Source organism: Sus scrofa, chromosome 1, assembly GCF_054392235.1.
Source record: "Sus scrofa isolate SSC_HxYL_T2T_F1_AM1 chromosome 1, Sscrofa_HxYL_maternal_Yorkshire_Landrace_v2.0, whole genome shotgun sequence".
Taxonomy (NCBI): Eukaryota; Metazoa; Chordata; class Mammalia; order Artiodactyla; family Suidae; genus Sus; species Sus scrofa.
Genome location: NC_139383.1, coordinates 153,645,450 through 153,673,356, shown reverse-complemented (window position 1 = coordinate 153,673,356; position 27,907 = coordinate 153,645,450). Strand labels below are relative to the sequence as shown.

The window sequence follows — 27,907 nt, the reverse complement described above, 5'->3', positions numbered from 1 at the left end:
CTTTATTCTTTTTTTAAAAAAATTGTTTTTACTTTTTTAGTTCCTTTGCCTGTCTCTGTAAATTCAGAATGACCTTGTTTATGTCTGCAAAAACACTTACTAGAATTTTTATTGGAACTTTGTTAAACCTACATATTATTTTGGGGAGAATTGACATACTATGCTGACTCTTTGAATGTATGATTGTGGTATAGCTCTTGTTTAAATCTTCTGTGATTTCTTTCATGGGCATTGTGTAACTTTCAGCATCCAAGTCCTGTACATGTTTTGTTAGGTTTATATTTGAGTGTTTCATTTCTTTTAGCAATTATAAATGATATTGAATTTTCAGTTTCCACCATTGCTAAATGATTATTTGTTTATTATTTTATTATATAAGTTTTGGACGTACAACATTATACTCTGACATTTGTATACACTACAAAGCAATTAATACTACAAGTCTAGTTACCATCCATCACTGTACAGTTGACCCACTTCAATCATTTTGCCCATCCCTCAAACTCTCTTCCCCTCTGGTAACTGCTAATCTGATCTCTGTACCTATGAGTTGGTTTTTGCTTTATTTTGTTTATTAATTTATTTTTTAGATTCAACACATGAATGAAATTACACTGTTTGTCTTTCTTTGTCTGACTTATTTCACTTAGCATAATACCGTCAAGGTCCGTCCATGCTGTTGTGAATGACAGGGTTTCATTATTTTTTTTTAGAACTGAGAAGTGTTCCTGTGTGTGTGTGTGTGTGTGTTTATCACATCATCTTTATACGTCTATCCATTGATGGACCCTTAGGTTGTTACCATACCTTAGCTATTGTAAGTAATGCTTTAATGACTGTTAAAGTGCTGTATCTAATCAGATTAGTATTCTTGTGTTATTTGGAAAAAATAACTGGATGTGGAATAGCTAGACAATATGGTAGTTCTATTCTTAATTTTTTGAAGTGTCTCCTTCTTGTCTTCCATAGTGGTTGTACCAGTTTACAGTCCCACCAACAGTGTACAAAGATTGCCTTTCATCACATCCTCTCCAACATTAGTTATTTCTTGTCTTTTCTTTGGTGGCTTTTCTAGCAAGTGTGAGGTGATATATCATTGTGGTTTTGATTTGCATTTCCCTAATAATTAGTGATGCTGAACTTTTTTTTTTTTTCATGTGCCTGTTGGCCATCCCTATGTCTTCTTGGAAAAATGTCTATTCAGATCCACTGCCTATTTTTAATTGAATTGTTTTTATTGTTGTTGAGTTGTGCGAGATCTTTACATATTTAGAATATTAACTGCTTATCAGATATGTGATCTGCAAATATCTTCTTCCATTCAGGAGGTTGCCTTTTTTTTTTTTTTTTTTTTTTTTTTGTCTTTTTTGTCTTTTGTCTTTTTGTTGTTGTTGTTGTTGCTATTTCTTGGGCCGCTCCTGCGGCATATGGAGGTTCCCAGGCCAGGGGTTGAATCGGAGCTGTAGCCAAGGGCCTACGCCAGAGCCACAGCAACGCTGGATCCGAGCCACGTCTGCAACCTACACCACAGCTCACGGCAACGCCGGATCCTTAACCCACTGAGCAAGGGCAGGGACCGAACCCGCAACCTCATGGTTCCTAGTCGGATTCGTTAACCACTGCGCCACGACGGGAACTCCTGCCTTTTTATTTTGATGGTGATTTTCTTTGCTCTTCAGAAGATTTTTTAGTTTGATGTAGTCCCAATTGTCCCTCTCGTCTTTGTGGTTAGAGCCATGAAAACATCACTTAAGACTTAGTTAATGAGATTACCACCTATTTTTTTTTAGGAATTTTATGGTTTCACGTCTTACATTCAAGTCCTTAACCCATTTGAGTTAATTTTGTTATGGGGTTGAGTGGTCTAGTTTCATTGTGGGTTTTTCTCCATTTTTTTTCTTGTGACTAATTTCTAGTTTCATACTACTGTGGTTGGAGATGATGCTTAATATGATTTCAGTCTTCTTAAACTTATTGAGACTATTTTGTGACCCAAACTGTAATCTATCCTAGAGAATGCTCCATGCACACTTGAGAAGAATGAGTGTTCTTCTGCTTTTGAATGGAATTTTCTATATATATCTTTTAATACCACATGTGTAATGTGTTTAAATTTGATGTTTTCTTTTTGATTTTCTGTCTCGATGATCTCTCCATTGATGTAAGTGAGGTATTAAAATCTCCTACTCTTATTATATTACTTTTAATTTCTCCCTGTAAGTTCATTAACATTCGTTTTATATATCTTGTTGCCCCTCTGTTAGGTGTATATGTATTTACAAATGTTATATCTTCTTGCTAGACTGAACCCACTGTCCTTATTTACTGTACTTCGTCTTTTATTTCAGTGTTTGTTTTAAAGTCTGTTTTGTCTGATGTGAGTAAGATTTTCCTGCTTTATTTTCATTTCCCTTTGCATCGAATATTTTTTTCCATCTCTTCATTTTAGTCTGTGTGTGCCCTTTCTTCTGAAGTGGGTCTCTTGTAGGCAGCCTATATATGGATCTTACTTTTTTTTTGTTCATTCAGCAACTTTATGTATTCTGATTGGCAAATTTAGTCCATTTACATTTAAAGTAATCATTGACAGGTATGTATTTATTACCATTTTCTTAATTGTTTTCTAGCTCTTTTTGTGGTTTATCTCAGTTTTGTAGTTTATTCCATTCCTTTTCTTTTTTTCTCTTCCCTTGAGTTTTGTGGTTTTCTTTAGTGCTTTATGTAGGTTCCCTTCTCATTTGCTGTTGTGTATTTACTATAAGTTTTTCCCTTGTGGTTACTGTGAGGCTCATGTATAGTATTTTGTATAAGTATCCTGTTATGAGTTGGTAGCAACTTAAATTTGAACACATTCTAAAGCTTTATGTTTTTTTTAATTGTAATTGATTTACAATATTGCATCAGTTTCTACTGTATAGCAAAGTGACCCAGTCATATATATATGTGTATATGTACATTCTTTTTCCTCATATTATCTTCCCTCATGTTCTATCACAAGAGATTAGACATAATTCCCTGTGCTATAAAGTAGAACCTCATGTGAAGCTTTATCTTTTTAATACCTACCCTCATGTTTTATACTTTCAATGACACATTTTACATCTTATTTTATGTATCCCTTAAGTAATCATTGTAATTTTAGTTAATTTTACTACTTTTGTCTTTCGTCCTTCATACTTGCTTTCTAGTAATTAATTTTCTGTATTTTTAATATATTCATCTTTCCAGTTTGTTTTTTTACTTTTGTGGGTTTTTTTTTATTATAAATTGGTACCATTTCTTTTCATCTAAAAGAAGTCCCTTTAATATTTCTTATGAAGCTGGTTTAATGGTGATGAACTCCCTTAGCTTTTACTTACCTACTTATCTAGAATATCTTGATCTCTCCTTCAATTCTGAATGAAAACCCTCTGGGTGAAAATTATTGGCTGGAAGTTTTTTTTCCTTTTATCACTTTGAATATGTCAATGCCATTCCACTGCCTTCTGAACTGTACAGTTTCTGCTGAGAAATCTACTGATAGCCTTAGGGGTTTACCTTGTATATAATGAGTTGTTTTTCTTTTACTGATTGTAAGATTCTCTCTTTATCCTTAACTTTTATTATTTTAATTATAATATGTTTTAGCTTGTGTCTCTAAAGGCTCATCTTATTTGGAACTTTCTGCACTTCGTGGGCCTGGCTATATGTATGTTTTCTTCTCCAGATTGGGGAGGTTTTCAGCCACTATTCTTTTTTTTTTTTTTTTTTGGTCTTGGTTTTTCTTGGGGCTGCACCTGTGGCGTATAGAAGTTCCCGGGCTAGGAGTCGAATCAGAGTGGCAGGAGCTGGCCTACACCACAGCCACAGCAACGCAGATCCAAGCCACATCTGTGACCTATGCCACAGCCTACAGCAACACCAGATCCTTAACCCTCGGAGTGAGGCCAGAGATCGAACCTGCATCCTCTGGATGTAGTCAGGTTCTTAACCCGTTGAGCCACAACAGGAACTCCCAGCCACCATTTCTTCAAATAATTTTTCTTACCCTTTTTCTTTCTCTTCTTCTAGAACCTCTATAATACAAATATTATTCGGCTTTATGTTGTCCTGGTAGTTCCTTTAGGTATCTTTTCTTTTTAAGTTCTATTTCATTTTACTGCTCTGTCTGGATGAGTTCCATTTATTGTCTTTAAGCTTGCCGATTTTTTCCTCTGCTCATCCAGTCTGCTGTTGAATAGCTCTAGTGTACCTTTGAGTTCAGTTTTAACCTCTGTTTAGTTCTTTTTCTTCTTCTTTCTTTCTTCCTCCCTCCCTTCTTTCCTTCCTCTCTTTTTCTTTCTTCATTCATTTGTTCCCTCCTTCTCTCTCTTTCTTTCTTTTCTTTCTTTCTCTCTTTCTTTCTCCACACCTGTGGCATGTGGAATTTCCCAGGCTAGGGGGTAAGTTGGAGCTGCAGCTGCACGCCTATGCCACAGCCACAGCAACACCAGATTTAAGCCATGTCTGCAACCTGTGCCACAGCCTGCAGCAACAGCATATCCTTAAACCACTGAGAGAGGCCAGGGCTCTAACCCACATCCTCTCAGAGACAACATTGGATCCTTAACTGACTGAGTCACAAGGGGGACTCCCTGTGTGTTTCATTTTTGTATTTTCTCTCTCTGTTGGAGTTCTCATTGTGTTTTTTTCTTTCCTCCTGAGTTTGGTGAGCAATTTTATGACTATTTCTCTTAACTCTTTATCAAGTAGATTGCTTATTTTAATTTTGTTTAGTTATTTTTCTGGGGTTTTGTCTTGTTTTTCGGATTGGAGCATATTCCTCTATCTCTTCATTTTTCTTTGTTTCTATCCATTAGATTAATCAGCTTTTTCAGTCTTGAAAGAGTGGTTTTATTTAAGAAATGTCCTGTGGTCTCAAAGGTGCAGTTCTTCCCAGCAGCTAGAACCAGGCATTCAAGGGCTGTTCCTATATAGGCTACCCACACCCTCCTCTGTGGCAGGGTCATGACTGCTTATGTGGCACACTGGTGGCCCAGGGTACATGGAGGACATGGCCACAGCTGCTGTAGTGTGCTGGTGTGGGGCGCAGCCCCCTGCCCAGACTGGCTTCGAGGCCTACCTGCAATGACAACAGGCACAGGTGGGTGGGGCTATCACTTGGCCAGTGTGCAGTGGCAGGTGAGCCTCTCACTGGTGCTAAAAAGTTAGAGAGAGAGGATTTGAGAATGGCACAGGGTGTGGTCTCTCTTAGTAGGTGCTCTTTGGGGACTTGAAAAGAGTATGTTTTGCCATTGTTGGGGAAAGGTTTTCTTTACTTTTATGATTTTTATTTTTCCATAATTATTGATTTATAGTGTTCTATCATTTCTACTATATAGCAAAGAGGCCCACTCTCTCTCTCTCTCATACACACACACACACACACACACACACACACACACACACACAAAGACACACATTCTTTTTTCCTCACATTATTCTCCATCATGTTCCATCACAAGTGATTGGATATAGCTCCTTGTGCTATACAGCAGGATCTCATTGCTTATCCATCCCAAGTGCAATAGTTTGAATCTACTAGCCACAGACTCCCAGTCCATCCCACTCCCTCCCCCTTGGCAACCACAAGACTCTTCTCCATGTCCATGATTTTCTTTTCTGTGGAAAGGTTCACTTATGCCATATATTAGATTCAGGATATAAGTGATATCATATGGTATTTGTGTTTCTCTTTCTGAGTTACTTCACTTAGTATGAGAGTCTCTAGTTCCATCCATTTTGCTGCAAATGGCATTATTTTGTTTTTCATGGATGAGTAATATTCCATTGTGTATATGTACCACATCTTAATCCAATCATCTGTCAATGGACACTTAAGGTTGTTTCCTTGTCTTGACTATTGTGACTACTGTTGCAAAGAACATACAGCTGCATGTATCTTTTTGAAGGAAAGTTTTGTCTAGATATATATCCCAGAGTGGGATAGCTAGGTCATATGGTAGTTCTACAGTTTTCTGAGGTACCTCCATACTGTTTTCCCTAGTGGTTGTACCAATTTACATTCCTACCAACAGTGTAGGAGGGTTCCCTTTTCTTCATACCCTCTCTGGCATTTGTTATTTGCTGACTTGTCAATGATGGTCATTCTGATAGGTGTGAGGTGGTACCTCATGGTAGTTTTGATTTGCATTTCTCTAATAATCAGTGATGTGGAGCATATTTTCATGTGCTTGTTGGCCATCTGTATATCTTCTTTGGAGAAATGTCTGTTTAGGTCTTTTGTCCATTTTTCAATTGGGTTGTTGGGTTTTTTGCTGTTGAGTTGTATAAATTGCTTGTATATTTTAGAGATTAGGCCCTTGTCAGTTGCTTAGAGGGGAGTTTATAGCGATACAGGCCTTTCTCAAAAAAGAAGAAAAACCTCAAGTTTTTCTTAAATGAATTAGAAAATTAACCTACCACCTAAATGAATTAGAAAAAAGAAGAACAAACAAAACCAAAAGTTAGCAGAAGGAAGGAAATCATAAAGATCAGAGAAGAAATCAATAAAATTGTAAAAAACAATAGAAAAAAAATAAAACCAAGAGCTGGTTCTTTGAAATTGACAAACCTCTGGCCAGACTCACCAAGAAGAGGAGAGAAAAAACCCAAATAAACCAAGAAATGAAAAAGGAGAAATCGCAACAGATACTGCAGAAATACTGAAAAGCCATAAAAGAGTATGAACATTATATGCCAACAAATTTGACAATCTAGAAGAAATGGACAACTTTCTAGAGACTTAACAGCCCACCAAAACTGAATCAAGAAGAAATAAATCAACTTAACAGACTGATCACTAGAAATGAAAAATGTAATAAAAAACAAACACTCACTACAAACAAAAGTCCAGGAATGGATGGCTTCACAGGCAAAATCTACCAAACATGCAAAGAACTTATACCCATCCTTCTTAAACCTTTCTGAAAGGTTTAAGAAGAAGGAACACTCCCAAAGACATTCTATGAAGCCACTATCACCTTTGTACCAAAACCAGACAAAGATACTACCAAAAAAGAAAATTATAGGCCAATATCATTAATGAATATAGACACAGAAATTCTCAACAAAATTTTAGCCAACCGAATTGAACAACATATAAAAAAGATCATACAGCATGACCAAGTGGGATTCATCTGAGGTTCACAGGGTTTTCTCTTAGTTAGGTCCTTCGGTTGATGGTATGTGAGTTCTGTAACTTTCCTGATTTTCTTTCTAGATGTCCTCTCATCAAGGGTTGAGGAAGGAGTGTTGTAGCCTAGATTTGCCTATTTCTTATTTTGTTGCTTCCTTATGTTTTTGGTTTACATATTTTGCTGTTTGGGGAAGAATGTATGGTTTCTGTGTCTTTTTGGTATATGGAGCCTTTATCAATATGTAAATGTTATCTGTCTTTTATAACTTTCTTTCCTCTAAAGTGTACTTTATCTGATAATAGTATAGTCATTCTTGATTTTTGGAGAATGTTTTCTTTGTACATGAAATTTGGTTGGAAGCCTAGACTGCTCCCTGGGTCCCTGCTGATGGTATTGGTGGTAAGTGTATGATTTTTTGCTTTGGTGTTTAGCTGAGGCAGGACTATTATATAAAAGTTTTCTGTTTTCCTGGCTTCCCTGTCCTGGTCATTTGGCTGGACAGAGAAGGCTTTTCTCAGGGTGGTTGTTGTTATTGTTTTTGTTTTTGTTTTTCATTGTTGTTGTTTTCTTAATCTGTCGATGCATCTCCAGTACTCAGTTTAAATAAGAAACAAATGGAAAATCCTGGGACCTCACGTCGGTCCTTCTCCCTTCTTCTCTGCATTTGCACAGTTGCCTTATGCTTATTCATATATTATGTTTTTTAGGCATAGTTAATGGCAGTAATAGTGCTGCCCTAATAAAATACCATACAAGGCATTTGTTTGTTTTGTTTTGTTTGTTTTTGTTGTTCACTAAAGTAGATATTTATTTGGGCAAGAATCACCAGGCCATCATTTTACACACACACCCACACACACACTTACTTTTTAGAATTATATTCTGTGGACTTTCTTAGGACTTAATCCTGGAAGACAGCCTTTCAAGAGCTAAGAGACTGCTCCAAAGACACAAACAGTTATATTTTATCTCTTGTTTATTTGTATACTGTGTTGTTTCCAAAAAAATTTTTTTTCTTTTGCTTTTTTAGGACAGCACCTGCAGCACATGGAAATTTTCAGGCTAGGGTTCCATTCGGAGCTGCAGCTGCCAGCTCCACTGAGCCACATCTGTGACCTACACTGAAGCTCATGGCAACACCAGATCCTTAACCCACTGAGCAAGGCCAGGGATCAAACCCGCATCCTTATGGATACTAGTTGGTTTTTTAACTCACTGAGCCACAATGGGAACTCCAAGAACTCTTGACATGACTTTAATGGATACATATACATCGAGACTTTTATTTCTCCCAGTTCTGGAGGCAGAAGTCCAAGACTGAGGAGCCAGCTAATTTGGTTCCTGGTGAAAGCTCTCTTCCTGGCTTATAGATGTGGCCTTCTCACTGTGTCCTTATGTGGAAGAGTGTTGGAGAGAGAGAGAGAGAGTATGAATATGAATTCATTCCCTTTCTTTTAAGGCCACCATTCCTGTTGGATTAGGACCACATCCTTATGACTGCACTTCACCTTAATTACTTCCTTAAAAGTCCTATTTCAAAATGTAATGACACTGAGGGTTAGGACTTCAGCATATGAATTTGAGGTGGGGGAATACAGGTCAGTCCAAGAAAACATGTAAAAGTAGGTCTACTCTATCCATAACTGAAAGTCTGAGCTCTAATTTTTATTCTATCAAAAATGGTAATAAACATATTGGTGACTATAATTATTTTAATGTTATATGTTTTTCCAGAACAAAAATGGAATCTGTAACATTCTTAAATCTTCTTATTATATTTTGTGAAATTTCTTTCCAAATATGCTATATCAGCCTATTTACTTACAAAGAAAATTAGAATGTGATGACACATTCCATTAATCTAAATCAAGTTTAGTTTTTATAATTCATTATTAACCTTCCTGCTTCAGTTTTTTTTTGTGGAAATACTTTATATAATTTTAGGCAGAAATTCTTTAGATTAATTTCTTTTTTTTCTTCTTTCTTTTTTGCTTTTTAGGGCCACACCTGCAGCATATGGTGATTCCCAGGCCAGAGGTCCAATAAGAGCTACAGCTACCGGCCTACTCCATAGCCAAACCCAAGCCACATCTGCGACCTACACCACAGCTCATGGCAGTGCTGGATCCTTGACCCACTGAGTGAGGCCAGGGATCAAACCTGCATCCTCATGGATCCTAGTCGGGTTCATTAACCACTGAGCCATGACAGGAACTCCAGGAAATTGTTAAAATAATTTCTTAAAGATGAAAACAATATTTTTATTTTATCATTTTCAAATTTTATTTATACTGTCATAGCAAGTGGTATTTTTGGAAAGCATATGTTTAGGTTATTTAAATTTTATTTTTATTCAGATTAATATTGATCAATTTCTTTACCATCTTCAATCTCAAGGGAAAGCTCCCTTAAAAATTAGTCTGGTCACTTTTCAGCCATGTACTGCCAACCTCAGGCAAGGGCTTGGTGCCCCAACTTTTGTGGGAGATTCCCAAAGTGGCTTGCATGCCAGGTCAGAGGTCACTGAAGCAGATGGGTGGGGTACAGTCAGCACCTTTCCCTTTGTATATTCTAGTCACCATCTAGTGAGTTTCCATATCTGATTCACAGTCCTTGTGGTCATGGTAACCAGTGACAGCAGTGACAGGGTGCTTTCCCTTCTGCAGGCAAGGATGACTAGCTTCCTTTCTTCCCCCTTGTTTCATAGATCTGGAGCAGAAGGAGCATCAGAGGTTAAATACACAGCTCAGGAATGGAAAATTTGTTTTTACTCCATGGACTCATTCATATCCATGAAATAGGTCCCCCTACGTCTATGTTGGAGCTACTGTGGAGCCTCTGAACAGACTAGAAAGATGGAGGCCCGTGCTTTCCCCACATGGCACCCTGGGAGCTCCAGGCACTGGCCTGGGTCAAAAAACTGCTCCCTCCCAGAGGAAGGAGTGAGACTGGGCCATGACCTATTACCCAGACCTGAAGGGCTGTGCCTCCTTGGAAAGGCTGTCCTCTCTGAGCAGGGGGCTAGGGGTGCATCTCCTTCTCAGGGCAGAAAAGTGAAGAGGAAGCTTGTCTGTTTCAGACTGTGCAGGGAGAAGCTCAGGGTCACCACCAGGGGCTTAGAGACTGAATATTCATCCCAGTCTGGGGCATATGGATCCTGTCCAGGCTCTATGGGTGGCCGATCAGTGTTTGAGCCATGAGTTGTCTGCAGCCTGACACACAGTACAACCATAGTGTAGTATTTGGCATCCAGGAGTCGGAGCTGGGAAGCTGTGAGAAGAGAGCCACACGACTGTGTTCTTTCCTCCCCTTGTCCCCCACACTCCCCAGCACTGTGGCTGTATCTGTATCCCCTAAGTTCTATCTCTGCCTTAGATGTAGCATGTTACAAAGACTAGTTGGGGTGAAGGCATGTAGACAGTGAGAGGGAGCTCAATTAAAGGTGAAAGAACACACACAGATACAACCACCCTGCCTAAGATGAGCTGAAAATTAAACTTACAAAAAAGCATGTAAAGAAATAGCAGCTCACTTGGAGCAAATATCACCAAACACAACAAACAGCAGAGCTGGATCTAAACTTTAGATCGTAGAAACTAGCACATAATGTCTAAATAATTAAACACAATTAAGGAAAATGCAAGAAAAGAGAAAAACACCCTTTGGAAAAAAAATAAGCAAAATTAATGGAAGTGAGAAATACAGCCATCAAAATTAAAAACTCAACTTATCTACAAAATTGAAATAGGCCCACAGACATAAAAAACAAATATACGGTTACCAAACGGAGAGGGGATGGGAGAGGGATAAGTTAGGAGGCTGGGATTAACGGATACACACTACTTACTGCATGTAAAATAGATAGCCAACAAGGACCTACTGAATTTGCAGGGAGCTATAGTCTGTGTTTTGTGATAACCTATAATAGGAAAGAATCTGAAAAAGAATGTGTGTGTGTGTATATATATATAAAACTGAATCCCTTTGCTGCACACTTGAAACTAACACATTGTAAAACAACTACACTTCAACTTAAAAAACAAACAAACAAAACTCAGTGGGGATGTGGGATAAACTAGGAGTTTGGGGTTAGTAGATGCAAACGACCACATTTAGAAAGGATAAATAATGAGGTCCTACTTTATAGCACAGGGAACTATATCCAATATCCTGGGACAGAACATGATGGAAAATAATATTAAAAAAGAATGGATATATATATATATAAAACTGAGTCACTTTGCTGTACAGCAGAAATTGGCACAACATTGTAAATCAACTATACTTTAATTTAAAATATACAAAAAAACCCCAAAAACTCAATGGAAGCATTGGCTGTCAGATGAACCATAGTCCAAGCAGTAGAGTTAATTTCCTGCACGAATCATAGCCAGCTAAGTGGATAGAAAAATATGAGAGAATGGAGAATAGTTAGTTATAGGAATATCATACGTCTCAGGTGCTTCTATGTATCAGGCCCCAGTCCAAATGTTTTAAATATATTTACCACCTTTTTGAGAAGGGTGCTGTTATTATTCCAATTTTGCAAGTAAGTCAAAAATAGAGTCATCATCCTAATAATAGCTTAGGGTGTCCAAGGTTGCACTGAAAGCAGATATGGATGTGTGAGTCCCACCCAGGAGAAGCTCCACACTAACCTTCTGAGGCCTTTGAATTCCTTTCAGGTGTGGCTGCTCCCCCATGCAGTTGCTGATGTCATAGAAGGAAATAACAGAAAGAATGTGGAGGAAGTGTTGAGATGCTTTTCAGAGGGAAGGTAAAATTGTGATTCAGATACAGGTCTACAAAATGAACACATGTTAAAGTACTGACTCTACTCCTATGATGTGAGGGAACCAGGCACATATTAGAGACAGTAAAAGGAAGATTCAAACCAGGACAACTGTATACAAAGTGAGGAAATGCTGAGATGAATTACAAGTGGACATAAAACATGTTTATTTACCGGGCACAGGAAGTCAAATCACCACTGGTGAAATCATTCCCAGACAACACATAATTTACACATCTATCACTTATAGCTTACAAAGAGCTTCTGAATAGTTCAGACATAGTCACAGGCATTGTGTGGCCAGCTCAGAGCTGTGTGCTTGGAGAGCAGTTTTCCAGTGAAATATGAGACTTTTTTCTCCGGAAGCCATGTTCCAAAAGAATGGATGAGAATTTAATTATATTGATGAAAAACATAAATCCTCAGATTCAGGAGATACAAGAAGTCTGAGGAAAGATAGATAATAAGAAATGGGCCTCTAGGTATCTGTGTTAATAGCTGCAGAACACCCAAAGCTAAAGAGATGCTGGAAATCATCAAAGATAGTTTGCTACAAAGAGATGACAGACCGAATGCAAGCCTTTTAGAGGTAACAGCAGAAGCCAGAAAAAAATAAGAGTAACTTTAATGTTTTGGAGAAAAGAATTCTCAAACAATAATTCTTTTCTGGCTAAACCCTTCTTTATGTGCAGGGCAAAAATTGAGACATTTTCAGGAAAAGAAAAACTAAAGTTACTCTGCATACTAAACTTCCATAATGAAACTATCAGAAATAAAAATATTAGAGAAACTACCAGAATATACATTTCAAAGCAAGGTATGAGAAGGAATGGTGAACAAAACAATTGTTAAGGATTCAGGTAAGTATAAGTAATTTTGAATGTATATGACAATAATGATGAACTTGGTGTAAAAACAGTGAGATTAAAATGCTGGAAAATAGTAAGATGAAAGGCAGTATTTGAATGGTACTTGTAGATAAACCACTTAGTTGTACTTAAGTTGCTCTGGCCTAGCATAGAACTGTCAGCTTTGAGTAAAATTTGCACGTTAAAAATGTAAGAGGATTTCCCTGGTGGCTCAGTGGATTAAGGATCCAGCATTGGTCACTGCTGTGGCTCGGATCACTGCTGTGGTGTGAATTTGATCCCTGGCCCGGGAACTTCCACTTGCCATGGGTGCCGCTAAAAATTAACCAATCAATCAATTAATAATAAAAATATAAGAATAACTGTCAGAAGCAGAGTTCCCCCTGTGTCCCAGCGGATAAGAATCCAACTGTAGCAGCTTGGGTTGCTGCAGAGGCACAGGTTTGATCCCTGGCTGGGTGCAGTGTGTTAAGGACCTGGCATCACTGCAGCTGTGACGTAGGTTGCAGCTGTAGCTTGGATTGAGTCCCTGGCCTGGGAACTTCCACATGCCAGGAATATTGCCATTTTTTGTAAACTTCAGACAGGTAAGGAATGAGTAGGAAAAGAATAGAGAAAATGTCAGGAGCCTAAAGAAAGGTGGGAACTTCAGTCAAAGGAGGGAGAAATGGTAACTGAACCGGGCTCTGTGGGGCTCCTGGGCACAAAAGCCTTTCTGTGTCCCCCATTCCTTGTTTTTAGGAAATGGGCCTCACTCAATCTCCATGGCCTCCTCTGAGTTCCAAGGGGCAGGTTCAGACAGTTGCTGATCAGGAAAGGGAGGGGGTACAGAGACAAGGGAGGAACAGTCAAGCAACAATAGTACAGCCTTGGGGCAGGATCCTGGTTCCCTAGAGGGATCCTCCCCAGGGATACAAATAATGACATAGCATCTTATATACCGAAGAGAAAAGTTGTATTCCTCATGCTTCTTTTAGAAATGAACACTTTCAAACTGAACAGCTTAGAGTCCTTCCTTGTGCTTCTCCCTGGCTTAATTGCACCCTAAACACAGTCACCTATAAGCTAAAGATTAGGCACCCTGAGCACAATTGCCTGTGGGTTAAAGATTATTAGCATATGATGTTTTTCAGGAGATTTCTTAGTTTGTTCTAATTTCTGCTAAATAGAAATTATTCTATTTTTGTAAGAACAGTTATTCTAGGCAGTAACCCCCAAGACCACCATCATGGTCATGCCCGAGATCTCCTGACACCAGCTTTGATGACTTAGAGTCCCCCTAAAAAAGAAGAATGCGTATTTGCCCTCAACCTTCATTCTTATTCAGAATCCTGTTTTTTCTCCTTTTTACTGTAAATCTCCTCACAGTTCTTCCCAATGGAGGGCACAGTCTTTAAAGCATTAGCCTGCTGTGGCCTCCTTTGCCTGCCAAAGCAATAAGTTCTGTCTCTTTCTCCTTCACCCAAAACTCTGTCTCCTTGTTTCTATTCGGCACTGGTGGGCAGAGACTGAGTTTCGGCAACAAAATGAGAAGCACAGAATTAAATAGTAGGAATAAAACCAAGCATTGTGAAAAACAAAACTAAGGAATTAGGCAGTTAGTTTAAAAGACAGAGATTTCCCCAACTGTATATAAAAAATTTAAAAATCCAGCTATATACCATTTGGATGGAATTAAAGCATAAATACTTGAGAGACCAAAATGAGTTGGGTGGGGAGGAGATGTATCTAACTAACAGGATCAAGATAAAATGAGAATAGCTTTGTTTACAACAGGAAAACACCCACACAAACACAAACACTCCTGCAGTGACACTGTAAGGAAAAAGAGTTAAAGATCGAGGCATAATGATAAAAAAAGAAACAAGTTTGTGAAAATATTTAGCAAATTTTACATGTAGGCATCTAATACAATAGCTTTGAAACAAATGAAAAAAGCAGATAAATCCATAATTACTATAGAAGATTTTAATGTACTTTTTTTTTTTTAGTATTGATAGTTCACAAAGGAAAAAAAAGTAGTAAGGATATAGAACTCTTAACAAGCCTCATCTAATATAGAGAAGCAAATACAGATAGACACAGAGAAATGTGTCTTTGTTATACTAAAAATGCATACCTGAAGAACTAAGTATTCAAAGGTGAACTTTAAAGAATTTAGTATGTGTGTATGGAGTGCATGCGTATATGGGGAAATACATAGCTTTAAATGGTTTCATTAGATAAGATTTAAAAAGTAAAAGTTGCGAGTTCCCATTGTGGTTCATCTGGTTAAGGACCTAACATAGTCTCTGGGAGAATGTGGGTTCGATCCTTGGCCTTGCTCAGTGGGTTAAGGATCCGGCGTTACTTCAAGCTGCAGCATAGGTAACTGATGTGGTGCACATCTGGATCTGGTGTTGCTGTGGTGTAGGCTGGCAACTACAGTTCTGATTGGACCCCTAGCCTGGAAACTAACGTATGCCGCAGATGTGGCTGTGAAAAGGGAAAAAAAGGTAAAATTTGTGAATTAATGACCAACCCCAAGAAGTCAGGAAAAAAAAAAACCCTCTAAGTACGTAGAAGCAAGAATAAAGAAAGAGTAGAAATTTACTAAGTGAGAAAAATAAGATAAATCTAGAAGGAATAATTTGGTTGAAAAAGAACTAATAAAATGAACAACACATCTCAGAGAATAATTGTCAAGAAAGTAAAGACGATAACAAATAAATGTTTATAAGGTATAAAGGAAATTTATAACCACAGATGGCATTTTTAAAATAATGAAAATATTGTGGACAACTTTATGCAATAAATTTGGAGATTTAGGCAGAATTTATTTTTCCTAGAAAGATATAAGCTAGTTCTAGGCAAAAGAGAAAACAGACAAGATAACCCCACCCCCACCATCCCTTTAAAATACTTTAAGAGCAGTTTTAGATTCACAGCATAGTTGAGAAGTTTCAAAGATTTCTCATATACTCCTTCCCCTGACATGCATAGCCTCCCCCACTAGGAACACCCCCACAAAATGGGTATATTTATTACAATTGATGAGCCAACACTGACAAAGAATTATCACCCAAAGTCCATAGTTTATACTAGGGTTTACTCTTGGTGTTGTGGATTCTGTGGGTGTGGACAGATGTGTAACGACACATATCCACTGTTATATCAGCATACAGAGTAGTTTCACTGCCTTGAAAATCCTCTGTGCTTCCTTTGTTCTGTGGTTTTTACCCCTAACTCCTGGACACACTGAACTTTACTGTTTCCATAGTTTTGCCTGTTCCAGAGTGTTGTATAGTTGGAATCATACAATGTGCAGCCCTCATACTGACTTCTTTCATTTAGTAATAGGCATTTAAGCATCATCCAGGTTTTTTCATGGATTAATAGTTCATTTCTTCTTAAGGCTAAATAACATTCCATTGTGTGGATATACCAAGTTTATTTATTTATTCACCTACTTAAGAACATCTTGGTTGCTTCCAGGCTTTCGCAATTATGAATAAAGCTGCTGTAAACATCTATGTGCAGGGTTTGATCTGGACATAAGTTTTCAACTCCTTTGGGTAAACACCAAAGACTGTGTTTACCCAAAGAGGATATTTACTTTTGTAAGAAGCTGCTAAACTGTCAAAGTGTATGTTCCATTTTGCATTCCTGTGAGTAACGAATGAGAGTTCCTGTTGCTCCATATCCTCACCAGTATGTGACATTGTCAGCATTTTGGATTTTGGCCATTATTAACATGTGTGGTGTTATATGGTTGTTTTTAATATGCAATTTCCTAATAACATCAGATGTGGAGCATCTTTTCTTGTGCTTATTTGCCATCTGTATATCTTTGTTTGTTGAGGTGGTGTCTGTTCAAGGCTCTTGGGCCAGTTTTTTTTTTTTTTTTTTTTTTTTTTTTTGCTTTTTAGGGCCACACCTGAGGCATATGGAGGTTCCCAGGCTAGGGGTCCAATCAGAGCTGTAGCTGCCGGCCTACACCACAGCCACAGCAATGCGGAATCTGAGCCATATCTGTGACCTACACCACAGCTGATGGCAAAGACATCCTTGACCTACTGAGCAAGACTAGGGATCGAACCTGAATCCTCATGGATCCTAGCCAGGTTCATTAAACCGCTGAGCTCTGAATGGAAATCCCTGGCCCAGTTTTTGATTGGATTGTTTTCTTATTGCTAAGAGTTATTTGTGTATTTTAGGTAGCAGTCTTTGTCAGATACATCTTTTTTTTCAAATATTTTCTGCCAGTCTGAAGCTTGATTTTCATTCTCTTAATCAATGTGTTTTTAAAAAGAAATTTGATGCTTTGGGAGACTGACCTGAGAGAACATTTGTAAGGTTGATGTCAGAGAATGTTTTGCCCATGTTCTCTTCTAGGAGTTTGGTGGTGTCTTGTCTTATATTTAAGTCTTTAAGCCATTCTGAATTTATTTTTGTGCATGGTGTGAGGGTGTGTTCCAGTTTCTCTGATTTACATGCAGCTGTCCAGTTTTCCCAGCAAAACTTTCTGAAAATACTCTCTTTTTCCCGTTTTATATTCTTGCCTCCTTTGTTAAAGATTAATTGACCATAGGTGTCTGGATTAAATAAAAGCAAAAATAAACCAATGGACCTAATAAACTGACAAGCTTTTGCACAGCAAAGGAAACCATTAAAAAACAACAAAAAGAAAACTTACAGAATGGGAGAAAATAGTTTCAAATGATGTAACTGACAAAGGCTTAATTTCTAAAATATACAAACAACTTACACAACTCAACAGCAAAAAAGCCAACAACCCAACTGAAAAATGGGCAAAAGACCTGAATAGACATTTCTCCAAAGAAGATATACAGATGGCCAACAAACACATGAAAAACTGTTCCACATCACTGATTATTAGAGAAATGCAAATCAAAACTACTCTGAGGTCCCACCTCACACCAGCCAGAATGGCCATCATTAATAAGTCCACAAATAACAAATGCTGGAGGGGGTGTGGAGAAAGGGAACCCTCCGGCACTCTTGGTGGGAATGTAAATTGGTACAACCACTAGGGAAAACAGTATGGAGGTACCTTAGAAAACTATACATAGAACTACCATATGACCCAGCAACCCCACTCTTGGGCATATATCTGGACAAAACTTTCCTTGAAAAAGACGCATATACCTGCATGTTCATTGCAGCACTATTCACAATAGCCAAGGCATTGAAACACCCCAAATGTCCATTGACAGATTATTAGATTAAGAAGAAGTGGTATATATACACAGTGGAATACTACTCAGCCATAAAAAGGAACAAAATAATGCCATTTGCAGCAACATGGATGGAACTAGAGACTCTCATACTAAGTGAAGTAACTCAGAAAGAGAAACACAAATACCATATATCACTTATATCTGGAATCTAATATATGGCATAAGTGAACCTTTCCACAGAAAAGAAAATCATGGACTTGTAGAAGAGTCTTGTGGTTGCCAAGGGGGAGGGAGTGGGATGGACTGGGAGTCTGTGGTTAATAGATTCAAACTATTGCACTTGGGATGGATAAGCAATGAGATCCTGCTGTGTAGCACTGGGAACTATATCTAGCCACTTATTATGGAGCATGATAATGTGAGAAAAAAGAATTTATACATGTATGTGTAACTGGGTCACCTTCCTGTATAGTAGAAAATTGAAAGAACACTGTAAACCAGCTATAATGGAAAAAATAAAAATAATTATAAAAAAAAATTTGAAAAGGCGTGTTTTGCAGGCAAGTTCTGTCTAGCATACAATATCATTTATGATCGTGTGTATAAATCTTTTTTTTTTTTTTTTGTCTTTTGTCTTTTTGTTGTTGTTGTTACTATTTCTTGGGCCGCTCCCACGGCGTATGGAGGTTCCCAGGCTAGGAGTCCAATCGGAGCTGTAGCCACTGGCCTACGCCAAAGCCACAGCAACGTGGGATCCGAGCCGCGTCTGCAACCTACACCACAGCTCACGGCAACGCCGGATCGTTAACCCACTGAGCAAGGGCAGGGACCAAACCCGCAACCTCATGGTTCCTAGTCGGATTCGTTAACCACTGCGCCACGACGGGAACTCCCCGTGTGTATAAATCTTAACTGAAGTATTAACTCACTAAATCTAGCAAAATTTAAATATAAATCATAAATTTAGTTTTTAAATAAAAATACAAATTTTGTTTAACTTTAGAAAATTCACTTATGTAATTCATCTTACTAACAGAATGAAGGAGAAAAATCATATGACCATCTTGATAGTTGAAAAAAAATCAGTTGATATTTTTAACACCCATTTGTGAAACACAAGAAAACTAATCTGATCTGATGTAAGGTAAATGCTTGGTAAAAACCAAAAGAACATTTAATGCCTAAACATTACAAGTTTCTATATGTTGACCAAAATAGAGATACCTGTTGTTTTCATTTAAAATATATTTTAATAATGATATGAATTTAAATAACAAAATATTAAGGATTAGAAAGGAATAAACTAAATAAACTACCATTATTCATAGACAGTTTAACTTTTTTATATTAAAAACCCTTAGAGACTGTCTAGAAAAAACACGTTGGCTACAGGACAAGTATAAAATATTGAATATATTTCTTTACTCTTGCAAAAGACAGTTAGAAAATGTAATTTAACAAATTTTAGGAGTTCCCATCATGATGCAGCAGAAATGAATCTGACTAGGCTTTGATTGATCAAACCCCCATGAGGTTGCGGGTTTGATCCCTAGCCTCGTTCAGGATCCGGCGTTGCTGTGAGCTGTGGTGTAGGTCACAGGTGCAGCTCGGATCTGGCATTGCTGTGGCTGTGGCTTAGGCTGGCATCTACAGCTCCAATGAGACCCCTAGCCTGGGAACCTCCATATACCACGGGTGTGGCCCTAAAAAGACAAATTATTCCATATTATGGAATAAAGACATTATTATAATGACTTTATTCCATTACATTTATAATGGAATAAAGACATTATTCCATATTATGTATAACATTGTTATAATCTATCCAGTTACATCCAGTTGTTATAATCACATATATGTTATATGCCATGTAAATTGACATATAAATTTGTGGCTAAAGACAGGATCTTGAATAGATTATTCTGCCAGTCTCATGCTGATGCCTGCATGTGTCTGCCTCCTGGGGTCTCTGGGAGGTAGAAATGACCATGGAATTTCAGTTCTGCTCAAGACTTTGGTCATGGACTTTGCCACATTGCTGTACTTAGCAATTTAGAATAAAATGCAAAACTAAATCAGACTATCCCTTGCTCAGGTTTGATCCTTAGCCTGGGAACATCCACATGCCATGGATGTGAACCAAAAAAAAAAATGAGAACAACAACACAAAGACACAACTATCCAAATAAAGGATTTACTACTCTCTGTTGAAACAAAATTAATCTATTCTCTATAGACTTTTCCCTCTAAAATCTGGGTATCAGTGGTGTCTTAACATGTAATTGGTGGCTTTTTTCCCTCCTTAAAAGATTTAAAATAAATGGCAACTTAGATCCATTTTGAGATAGATTGGTTTTGAGATATCTTTTGAGATAGATAGGTTTCCAATTTCTTCTTCATTTACTTTTTTTCTTCCAATATTTTACATTTTGTTATTTTTATTGAGGCATAACTGTTATAGATAAAACATCATCATATAAATTTACTGCATAAAATGTGTTGATTTGATACACACAAACACATACATAATTTATGTTGCAGTATGACTACCACTGTAGAATTAGCTGACACCTCTGTCCTCATCACATAATCATTTCATTTTTTTTTTTTTGGTAGAACAATTAAGATCATTTTTGTCTTTTCTGCTCTTCCATCTTTTTTTTTTTTTTTTGAGGGGGTAGAAACTTTTGAACAAGCCCAGACTGGTGATATGACCCATGTAGAAGGATGATGTGAGCTCAAAGGGAATGGGTATGATGGCACATGAGACCCTGTTAATTATAGTTCTCACCAGCCCAGTGTGTCTTCTTGGCAGCAACACAGGGTACCTGAGATTTTCCCCATCCTTCAACATTGCATGGATGCAGAGTCTTATTTGGTGAGCACACGTTCTGCTGGTCTTTCTGTGCTTCTTTCTGGGTGGCTGGTAGCACTGATCTCTCTCAGAGAGCTGACAGCTTGTCTCGGGGGTCAGGTGACTCCATCTCTATAGCTGGGATGGTCACTTTCTCTTCCCTGACTTCAGGTTGGTCAGTGCTGCAGGGTGATCTGAGCAGAGGCTGTGCTGAGCTGGGATTGGAGGACTCTGTTTCCATGGCCAGGAGCCAGGGTCAGGGCCAGGCTCAGGCACTGTGCAGATCCTGGAGATGGGGAGGAGGAGACAGTCTTAGCCTAGACCCCCATGCTTCACCTCTGCCCCTTGCACTCTGCCTATGCTGCCACTGATGTCTGGAAGCAAAATTTGTAATCCCCTAAGGATGGATCCATGGGTCCCATGGCACAGCCACCAGGGGTTTGCTTTAAGCCTTACTGCTGGGGGCAATGTCTCACTTACCTCTGCTCCAGGCAGACCCCACTTTGATGCACCCTTCCATGGTCTAGACTATCTCCAGGTGTGTGATCTGACTCACTATCTTCCAGGGACCTTCCTTTCCATCTGTGTACCTTTTGACCATCCTTAGGGGCCTTCTGTGTATCCTCCGCTCTGACTACCTAACTAATGACCTTGGACCTGCACCTTCAGTTTTGGGGTGAAATATCCCTCCTATCCATAGACACTTCTCAGTGGCCTAGGCTCCCCTGCACTTTCATCCCATCTGTGGTGGTGGTGGCGGCAGTGGGGTGGGGCACCAGAATTCTCTTACTCCAAGTGCAAGCGCATCCATCCATCACTGGCTGGACGAGGCAGCAGGAGAGAAGAGCTTTTGAGTTAAGTGAAGGGGCCTCATGGCAGTTTCGTCAAAAACTCTGTCTTACATTAGTCAAATATATATATATGTTCCTCTGTTTTCTAACAGTGTAATACAGAAAGTTTCAGATGCACATCAGAGCAGAGCAAAGAGTGAGCTGAATTCTGTGGACCCACCCCAGCCTCTGGGGTTGTCTGTATCTGCTGGCTATAAGGTTTCTGTGACAGGGGCTCAAGGTCACTGTGTGTGGTTAAAAAGTCTGATACTGTCGCCTGGCTGCTCCTTGCAGTGGTTTTGGTCACTCATGCTTCACACTGACTTCATCCCTTGCCTATTTCCAGACTCCGTTTTTGGCAACAGAACCCCCCTTCAAACAAACTTATCTCAAGTTCCCTGGTGGCCCATTGGGTTAAGGATCTGGTGGTGTCACTGCTATGGCACGGGTTCAGTCCCTGGCCCTGGAACTTCCACATGCCACAGGTGTGGTCAACACCCCCCCCCCAAAAAAAAAAAACCAAAGCCTTATCTCAAACCCTGATGCTCCAAACAGATGAATTGGTATTAGCACATAGTTATTACTAGAATTAACTTTTATATCATTTACATAGATAATCAATTTGCCCATGGGAAAGAACCCTAAAACTTCTATAATGAATATGAAATTTGAATTTTGATAACGAGGACAGTGTTACAGTTCCACTTACCTCAATATTCTATTTTGGTTGAACCATATTCAGAAATCACTAAATCGCATAGGTAAACTGTTGCTAAAGGTAACAGATTTTTATCTTGTTTCTACCCTTTGGGATCTCAGGAGTCTCTTCAATTAAGTTGATCCAAAGCCATGGAGAAAGAGCTGTCGGAATGTTTTTCTCTTCCAGAATTGAATCACTAACAGATGCCCACAGTCTTTATTATAAATTTGAAAATCAGACAAGCAGACATCCAAGTTTAAAATAAGCAAAACTATGCATGCATTGCACCATGCTCTCTGTTTAGGCTGACACAGAGCCTAGGACAGGTACCAAGGCAGATGCAGGTTCTGTGCTGGAATTGTAGGATCAACTGTGAAGGTTTTTTTAAAAGAATAATAATGCAAAATTGAAATCTTACCTGTGACTCTTTTCCAAGTTCCATATACATGGATATTCATGGCAGGAGGAGTTTCACCTTCACTTCCACCAGAAAATTAGTTAAATAAGCCCCAGAAATTAACCCATTGGTAATGTCTGGAGAGTTAAAAATTCATGAACAGGCATTCGAGTATGTTTGGACTTTCACTAGCATTTTGAAAAAAAGAAAACGTTGAAGTCAAACACTTGCAAGAAACCCCCACAGAATCTCTGGGTCCAGAGAACCTAATTTAAAAAAGCAGGGTAAAATCCAGGGTTTGTGGAGGTCCATATTCTCAGCTTTTTGGTGCACAGTTACTGTTGGTGTCTGATTAGGACAACTGGGGACAGATGCAGTCAAGCTAAGAATATTTACATCTTGAGTCTCCCTCCTCCTCTCTCTCCCAGAGTGTGTTTGGAAGTGAGGGGGTGGACATGTCCTTTTTCATCTCAGCTATTCTCCTTTTGTTTTATTTTTTTATTTTTTAATTTTTTTTTTTTTTTTTGTCTTTTTAGGCCACCCCGTGACACATGGAGGTTCCCAGGCTAGGGGTCAAATTGGAGCTGTAACTGCCGACCTATACCACAGCCATAGCAACGCCAGATCCGAGCCACACCTGTGACCTACGCCACAGCTCACAGCAACACTGGATCCTTAACCAACTGAGTGAGGCCAGGGATCAAATCTGCATCCTCATGGATCCTAATCAGATTCATTTCTGCTGAGCCACTACGGGAACTCCAGATTCTCCTTTCATGATAGGCCAGTCTCCTTTCCTTCCTTCATTGCATTTTTGTTTCCTATTCAAACCCTGACTTCCTTGGACAATTTTTTTTTCCAGAAAGTTCTGGTGTCTTTTTTTTTTAATTAAAAGGTTTAAAAAACATTGCATCCTTAATCAAATCCATGGTGTTTTCTAGTGTGGTATTCCTTCTCCTCATTGTTCTGAATCCACTTCACTCTTTCCAGAGGCCTCCTCATATCTGGCTATAGTTTGGACTCTTCCTCTCCTTTTCTAGACCCCACTGCACAGCTCATCATGAAATTGCTTTTCTGGATCTTCGAGTGTAGTTGCAAGATTTATTTTTTCTTTCTTAGTGTTCACTCTCATTTTTCTGGAGCTGATCCTCAAGTCCATGACCAAGAATATATACACAGGAAACAAGCTCTCAGAGGCTTTAATGTTCTTGGAAAATGCCTTTCTTTTTGCCATGGTGTGCAGTGGATTGATGTGGGCTCTCAGTTCCCAGACCAGGGGTTGAACTCAGGCTACAGTGATGAAAGCACTGAATCCTAACTGCTATACTGCCAGGGAACTCCCCAAAAATGCCCTTCTTTGCCTTCATGCCCAAGTGGTTTCTTTCAGCTGTAGAATTTCTCTGAGTGACTCCCTCCTTCTCACTCCCTTCGATTTCCCTTTATCTTCTGTGGAGTGAGTTCTTCCTCTCAGCAATTCTTATCAGCCAAACCTCCTGCTCATTTATAAAAATGTATTTTGTATGTCATCTTTTAACTTCTGTATTGTCCTTTATTTTTCTTGATGCCATATCCACTTGAATTTGTTTGAGAGTATTACTTTTTTTAAAGGTAACTTTTCATTCCTTTCCTTGACTGTTTCTTCTTGGATCTTTTTTGCCTCTGTCCTTGATTGTGTCTGTCACACTGAAGGCTGTCCTCACAAATCTCCTGATGGTGACTTTCCCATTTAGAGGATGTTAGAACAGGAGATGCTTTGGAGGTTCTGCAGACATGGGCAATCCTTAGCAGAGGTCCTTCAGCTGCTGAAATGAGGGGAACTTAATTCGAGGTGCTGGCGTCTTGACTGGCTGCCCACGTTTTCTTGAGGCTGTTTACATTTTTATTCATATGTAGGGTGGTATTTTAAGGATGTTTTAACTAGGAGTGTTAAGGTGCAGACACAGAAATGACTCTTGATCATACAATTCTGGAAACAGGAGGCATGCTCTCCATACAGGGCCATTCAGGGAAGCACCAGGGTTGATCAGGAGGCACATGGCATGAGGGGGGAAGGTGGGCAAAAGCCTTTATCGTGGTTTCTATGGAATGGCACTAGTGAGGCAGGGTGAGCAGACCATCACTTTTGTCTGGAATCTGGCCCTGAGGTGTCAGGGTGGGTAGATGGTGGCGGGGAGGGTAAGAGCTCCATGAGGGAGATAGTTGGGGTGTGGGCTCTGGATTGGTTGGTTTGCATTTGAGCTGCATGCATATGAGCAAGTTGTTTGCTACCTCTAGGAATTGGCTGACCTGGAGTGGGGTTAGAGGTGGGGACAGTCAACAAGGCCCCAGATGTCAAAGTGTCAGAACACAGAAAATGAAAGACAGAGATAATAATAGCTCTTGGTCTTAACTGTTTTTCCTTCCTGTGTGGTGTCCTCCCCCTCTAAGCAGATTGGGAACTGCTGGCTGTAGGCAGAAGGTGGGGCTGGGGTGCGTTCATCTAGATGGGTCCCTGATTCTTCTGTCTCCACCTGTGCTCCTTCCTGTCAGGGAGAATTCTGGAACCTGGTACCCCCTAGGCTGCACTAGCATCCCCTAGTTTTTCCAGATGGATTTGTCAAGCACCAGCCAGGCTTTGGGCCCCTTCCGGAGGCTGGAACTAGAGCCTTGAACACAGTGGGTCCAAACCTTGCCCTCAGGGCTGATGGAGGGACCCTGTGATTCCATCTATTCTTTACCTCACGCAGAAAAATTGAAATGTCTCCTCTGCTCATGCCCTCCCTCCTCAGTTGTCTCCAGGTTTCACTTTTGCTAAGAGTTTTGTGTTCAATGCATATGGAAAAAAGTCAGCGTCCTTATGAATTGGAGGTGGGACTTGGCCCCTTCCCCCTGTGTTCTGGGCTGACCCCCCAGGTCAGCTCTAGGTGGGGCAGCTGCCGAACCCCCCCCCCCCCTGCAAGCAGCAGCCCCTCTCAGAGCCATGGGAGAACAACTGCCCTAAGGGGTATGGGGAACCCACTTCCAGGCGGGGCCAGCTCACTGGTCCTTCTCCAATTTCCAGTGCTGATGAGCGGTTTGATGCCACATTCCACACCAACGTGTTGGTGAACTCTTCTGGGCACTGCCAGTATCTCCCTCCAGGTAAGTGCCACTCCCTTTGTCTCCTGCAGTTAGATGGCATGAGGGAGGCTAGGGCACCCAATGGTGCTCCAGGGAGCAGTGGGCTGGCTGTGTGTGCCTGCACCCAGCATCCTTTGCTCTGCTCAGACCCACCTCTCCTTCTTCCCCTGTGCCTGCCTGTGTTCCCTGAGCATGATGCTGCTGATAATGCCATCTTTCTCTTCTTTGTCTTGGGATCCTGGCTCAAGCTACCTTTGCCAACATGTGTCATAGGTCCTTGTTGTCTGCCCTATGTTCTTTAAAATTAACCCGCAGCTAAGCTTCCCTGGTCAGGTCATTTCCTGTCTCATTACAACCTGCAAACAAAACCCCAAGCTGTTTTCCCCATTGCCCCCCTGTTGTTTTCTTCCCACCAGGCTGGTTCCTGGGCAAGTGCTGCCCTCCAAGTGTTGGGGTGAGAAGGGATCACCTTGCTGGACTGGCTTCTGGATCATGGGCATTAAAGTGCATTTGCTGGTTAGCTACGAGATCAAGTGGTTTCCATGGGGGAGTGTCAGTGTTGTCTTCCTGAAAGACCTTCTCTCCTCAAGCTCCTGATGGTCAAGCACTTCCTGGGACTGACTCTCTTCCCCACCCTCATTTCTGTCAGGTCACAGGCCCTGGACTGCCCAGTGAGTGACCCACACACTGGGGAACTTGGGCTTTGTGGTCTCCTGAGTTGTGGATTTTAACAGCTTTTTGGGGAATCTTTTAGATGATTTTTCACATATTCTTTTCCAGGACTTATATCCCCCGTGGCAACTGTCTGTTTAACTTCCTGCTCCCAGGCAGCCTGCAGCCACCTCCCACCTCACCACCAACACACACCACATTCCACAAGTAAACACACATAACCTCACACCACATCCACACACCCGCCACCTACATTACACCACAGACATACCACATGCTCTAAACCATACACACACACCACACACAAACACATATACATACTCAACACCACACACCCACACACGTCCCATGCCGTATCCACACACCCATATGTGTACACCATACACATCACACATACACACACCACATACACTAAACCATATACACCCACCACCTGCCATATGCACACACCCCTACAACCACACACACACACACACACTCCCAGAACCCCCTCTCTCCAGCAGGCAGCCCCGCCTTCTGCCTTCAATTTCATCTCATAGCTCAGAGCAAAGCTGGCTGTCTCCTGGGTCCTTTATGTGCTCTTTCTAGCTAGTTAGCAGAGAGTAAGCATCCTGAGGGCAGAATCTGTGTTTACCCTCCTTAGAACCACCCCTCACCAGTGGAGATCTGGCCACGCATCAACAAATGAAGGTGTGAGTGATTGAACCCACCACAGGCAGACACCATCCACTCTTGTTTGCAGAGATGGTTTTCAGGTTTCTTGCCTTAAAGCAGGAGCTTCCTTACCCCTCCCCTCCCCCAGACCATACACACCTTCCTCCTAACACTTCCTTCAGGGGATGAGTCTCCCATCACAGATATGTTCTTTTTCACCAGGTCCGGAAATTGAAGCTTCCACCATAAAGGCTATTTTGGAAAATGACCTCCTGCAGGCATTGTTACAGAAGAACAAGGAATTCCCGTTGTGGCTCAGTGGGTTCAGAACATAGTGTCTGTGAGGATGCGGGTTCAATCCTTTGCCTTGCTCAGTGCGTTAAGGCCACAGCATTGGCTGTGGCTAGGCTGCAACTGAAGATCCATTTTGACCCATAGCCTGGGAACATTCATATGCTGCAAGTGCACCTCTAAAAAGAAAAAAAGAAAAGAAAATAATAGGGTACTGTGTGTTGTTTTGAAGGCCAGGGATGTTTCCATCCACAGCTGACCTCTGAGCCCTCTGGGTATATTGGCCCCTCTTGCCCTGTTCCTGCTTTGTCTGTGGGAGTCACCCCTGTCCTGGCCAGAGAGTGTGGGGCTGTTGGCCTCGGGGCACTTGCCTGTGCCTGGGGTCCTGCTGTGGACCCAATCTGGGAAGTTG

At 40.2% G+C, this 27,907-nt stretch overlaps 1 protein-coding gene across 11 annotated transcripts in view; it reads left to right on the top strand.

Moving 5' to 3' along the window:
* The window catches only part of CHRNA7 (cholinergic receptor nicotinic alpha 7 subunit), a 133,933-nt gene that overhangs the window by 84,943 nt on the left and 21,083 nt on the right, over positions 1–27,907 (top strand). For 7 of the 11 annotated variants that reach the window (XM_085017166.1, XM_085017220.1, XM_085017163.1 and 4 more), the window contains one exon: positions 25,820–25,899. The exons of 3 other annotated variants lie outside the window; for them this stretch is intronic. In XM_085017166.1, the coding sequence (XP_084873292.1) occupies positions 25,820–25,899 (80 nt within the window). Of the gene's footprint in view, positions 1–25,819; positions 26,550–27,907 lie in introns of all 11 variants that reach the window. One more of the 11 variants, XM_085017200.1, reaches the window with a different exon arrangement.